The sequence below is a fragment of the Crocodylus siamensis genome, chromosome 12 (assembly GCF_052110815.1).
Source record: "Crocodylus siamensis isolate JL-2025a chromosome 12, ASM5211081v1, whole genome shotgun sequence".
Classification (NCBI taxonomy): Eukaryota; Metazoa; Chordata; order Crocodylia; family Crocodylidae; genus Crocodylus; species Crocodylus siamensis.
The window spans coordinates 41,174,724-41,177,223 of record NC_143406.1 but is presented as its reverse complement, the minus strand read 5'-3'; the positions used below and the strand labels follow the sequence as shown (position 1 = coordinate 41,177,223).

General features: G+C 70.2%; 1 protein-coding gene across 2 annotated transcripts in view; it reads right to left on the bottom strand.

Moving 5' to 3' along the window:
• Positions 1-2,500, bottom strand: part of UNCX (UNC homeobox) — a 4,494-nt gene that overhangs the window by 1,576 nt on the left and 418 nt on the right. Inside the window, exons 2-3 of one of the 2 annotated variants that reach the window (XM_090023715.1) lie at positions 1,077-1,454; positions 571-746 (exon numbers count right to left, since the gene is read on the bottom strand). In XM_090023715.1, coding sequence (XP_089879841.1) covers positions 571-746; positions 1,077-1,326 — 426 coding nt within the window. In that variant the 5' untranslated portion in view covers positions 1,327-1,454. Of the gene's footprint in view, positions 1-570; positions 747-1,076; positions 1,954-2,500 lie in introns of those variants that run through there. The other variant, XM_090023714.1, reaches the window with a different exon arrangement.

The following is a 2,500-nucleotide window of genomic DNA, read 5'->3' as shown; positions in this document are numbered from 1 at the left end:
CCCCCGCGCCCGCAGGAGCACCCGGCGCTGCGGCTCCGCACCCAGCCCTCCCGCCCCGCACAGAGGCCCCGACCCGCACACAAGTCCACGCACAACACACGTCTGAAAGCGTGCGGGCGCCGGGGAGCCCGCCCGCTCCGGGAAACAAAGCCCAGGGCCTGCGCTTCCGAGCGGAAACAACCCCCACGTCCACGCACGTGCGAGCCGAGGGGGGCTGTGCGGCGCCCCGAGCCGCGCTCCTCCGCGGCGCCCCGCACCAGGCCGCGCTCTCGGCTTGCTTAAGGACAAGCAGGGCGCAGGGACAGGGCCGAGGAGCCGGAGCCGTTGCTCGCACGCTGCGGGCCTTCGTGAAAGCCCCCACGGCGCCAGGGGGGCCCGGGGGCGCTGCCGGAGCTCCGGCCGGCGGAGACGCGCAGCTGCCCGGGGCGCCTCCGCGCTCAGTCCGCGCCGCGCAGCGGCCGGGGCCCTGCTCCTCGGGCCGGGGCACGCGGGACGAGGATGCTAAAGGGCCTGCTCACGGGAATGGCTGCCGGCGCCAGGAGCCTCCCGGAGGCGGCAGGAGGGTTTTACCTGCACTCGCGACTCCACCAGGTCCAGCCGCAGGGCCAGCGCCTCCCGCATGAACACGTCCGGGTAGTGACTCTCGTTAAAGGCCTTTTCCAGCTCCTCCAGCTGCCAGCCCGTGAAATTCGTGCGGGTCCGTCTCCTTTTGCAGCCGGGGCTCTCCTTGTCCGGGTCCCCCGCGTCTGCAAAGGCACAAGCACCGTCAGCAGCTGCACCGGCCCCGGCCTGCACCTCGCACCTGCCCCGGGGCGGCGGGCACGGACCCGCCGCTGCCCGGACAGGCCCCCGAGAGGGGACAAGTCCCCCGTGTCGCTGCAGCGGCCCCGGCGCCGCGCCGAGACAAAGCCGGCGGGCCGCGGCGGGGGTCTCCGCGTCCCCGGGCCGCCTCAGCCCCGCCGGCCCCGGCTCCCGCAGCCTTGCGGCCGCGTCGCCGCCAAACAATGGGCAGGCGCTTCCCGGGCTCGCTGCCCCCCGCGCGGCGCCCGCATCGCGGCCCGCCGAGACGCCCCTACCTGAGAGCTTGAAGGCCTGGCTGTCCCCGCTCACGCCGCAGCCCGAGGCGATGAGCGGGGTGGGAGTCACCACGGAGGCGGCGCAGGACCCGCTCAGTAATCCGTCTATGGAGAAGGGCACGGCGGCGGCCGCGGACTGCAGCTGGTGCCCGGCCAGCTCGTACACATGGTGGGGGCCGAGCGGGTAGGGGAAGCCCACCATGCCTCCGAACTGGGCATGGGGGTGCTCCAGGAGGCGGCCGTCCATCATGGGGGCGGCTCTAGCGCGGCTGCGGCGGCGGCGGGCGGCGGCGGCGGCGGCGCGGCGAGGGGCTCATGCTGGAGGGCGCCCGGGCGCTTTAACTTTATCAACATCAAGCTCCCAATAATTAGCTCGGGCTGGGGGAATTTGGGACCAATAAGAAACGTTAATCGGCCCTGACGTCAGAGACGTGCCCGTGTGGGGAGCAAGCGTTTTCCATATCGATTGCTAATTATACCTGACATCCAGCCTCAATAAACAATATCAGAGCTGTCACAACAAGACAAGGGGGGCTTTGATAAGAGCCGCGGGGAGGGAGGGAGGGAGGGAGGGAGGGGGCGGCCGGCCGGGCCGGGCCGGGCCGGGCCAGGGGGGGTGCGGGGAGCCGGGCCCAACTTCAGGCTCCGCTGGATCCCCCGTTAAATACTGCGCGGGCCGCGCTGCCCCCTCCCCGCCCCTCCCCGCCCCCGCCCCCGCGGATCACTAATAGATTTCCCTTTAAAACATTCCCCGGCGCGTTGTGGGGATTTTTCAGCAGAAATGCTCGACTCTCTGAACCTTTAAAGTGATGTTGCTCCAATTACAGGGAGACATTGAGCGGCAAATAGACTGATCCAATAATAGGAGATTCATCATCCTCTCTTTCCAGACCTGTCACATTGAATTTAAAACTACAAGCCTTTTCATCTCCTCTCCGGCTGCAGAACGGGGGGCGGGGGCGGGCGTGGGGGGAGCAGGGGAAGGGGAGAAGGAGAAGGAGAAGAAGAAGAAGAGGAGGGAAGAGCCCTGGCCCGGGCGGCCGGGGCCATCCCGTCTTATCCATCACCATCATCATTAATGCGATCGCCGATCGATCCGGCGGCGCGGAGAAATATGAAGTGATGAGCCCAGGCGGGGGGCGGCCCGGTGCACACCGGCGCCTGGGCAGGGGCATGAGTTGAAATCCCCCCGTCACCCCCTTTTGGGGGTGCCCCCCCAGCAGCCGCGGGGACGAGTCGCTCCCCCGCAGCCGCCCGGGCTCTCCTAATTCAATCATGTCCCCGGGGCCCCGGCAAGACGCCGCCGGCCGGCCGGGCCCGGGGGTGGGCGTGGGGGCCGGGCAGGAGGGAGCCAGCTCGCCGGCCGGGCTGGGGAGCGCTGCCCTGCGCCGAGCACCCCAGGCGGGCTCCTCCGCCCTCCCCGG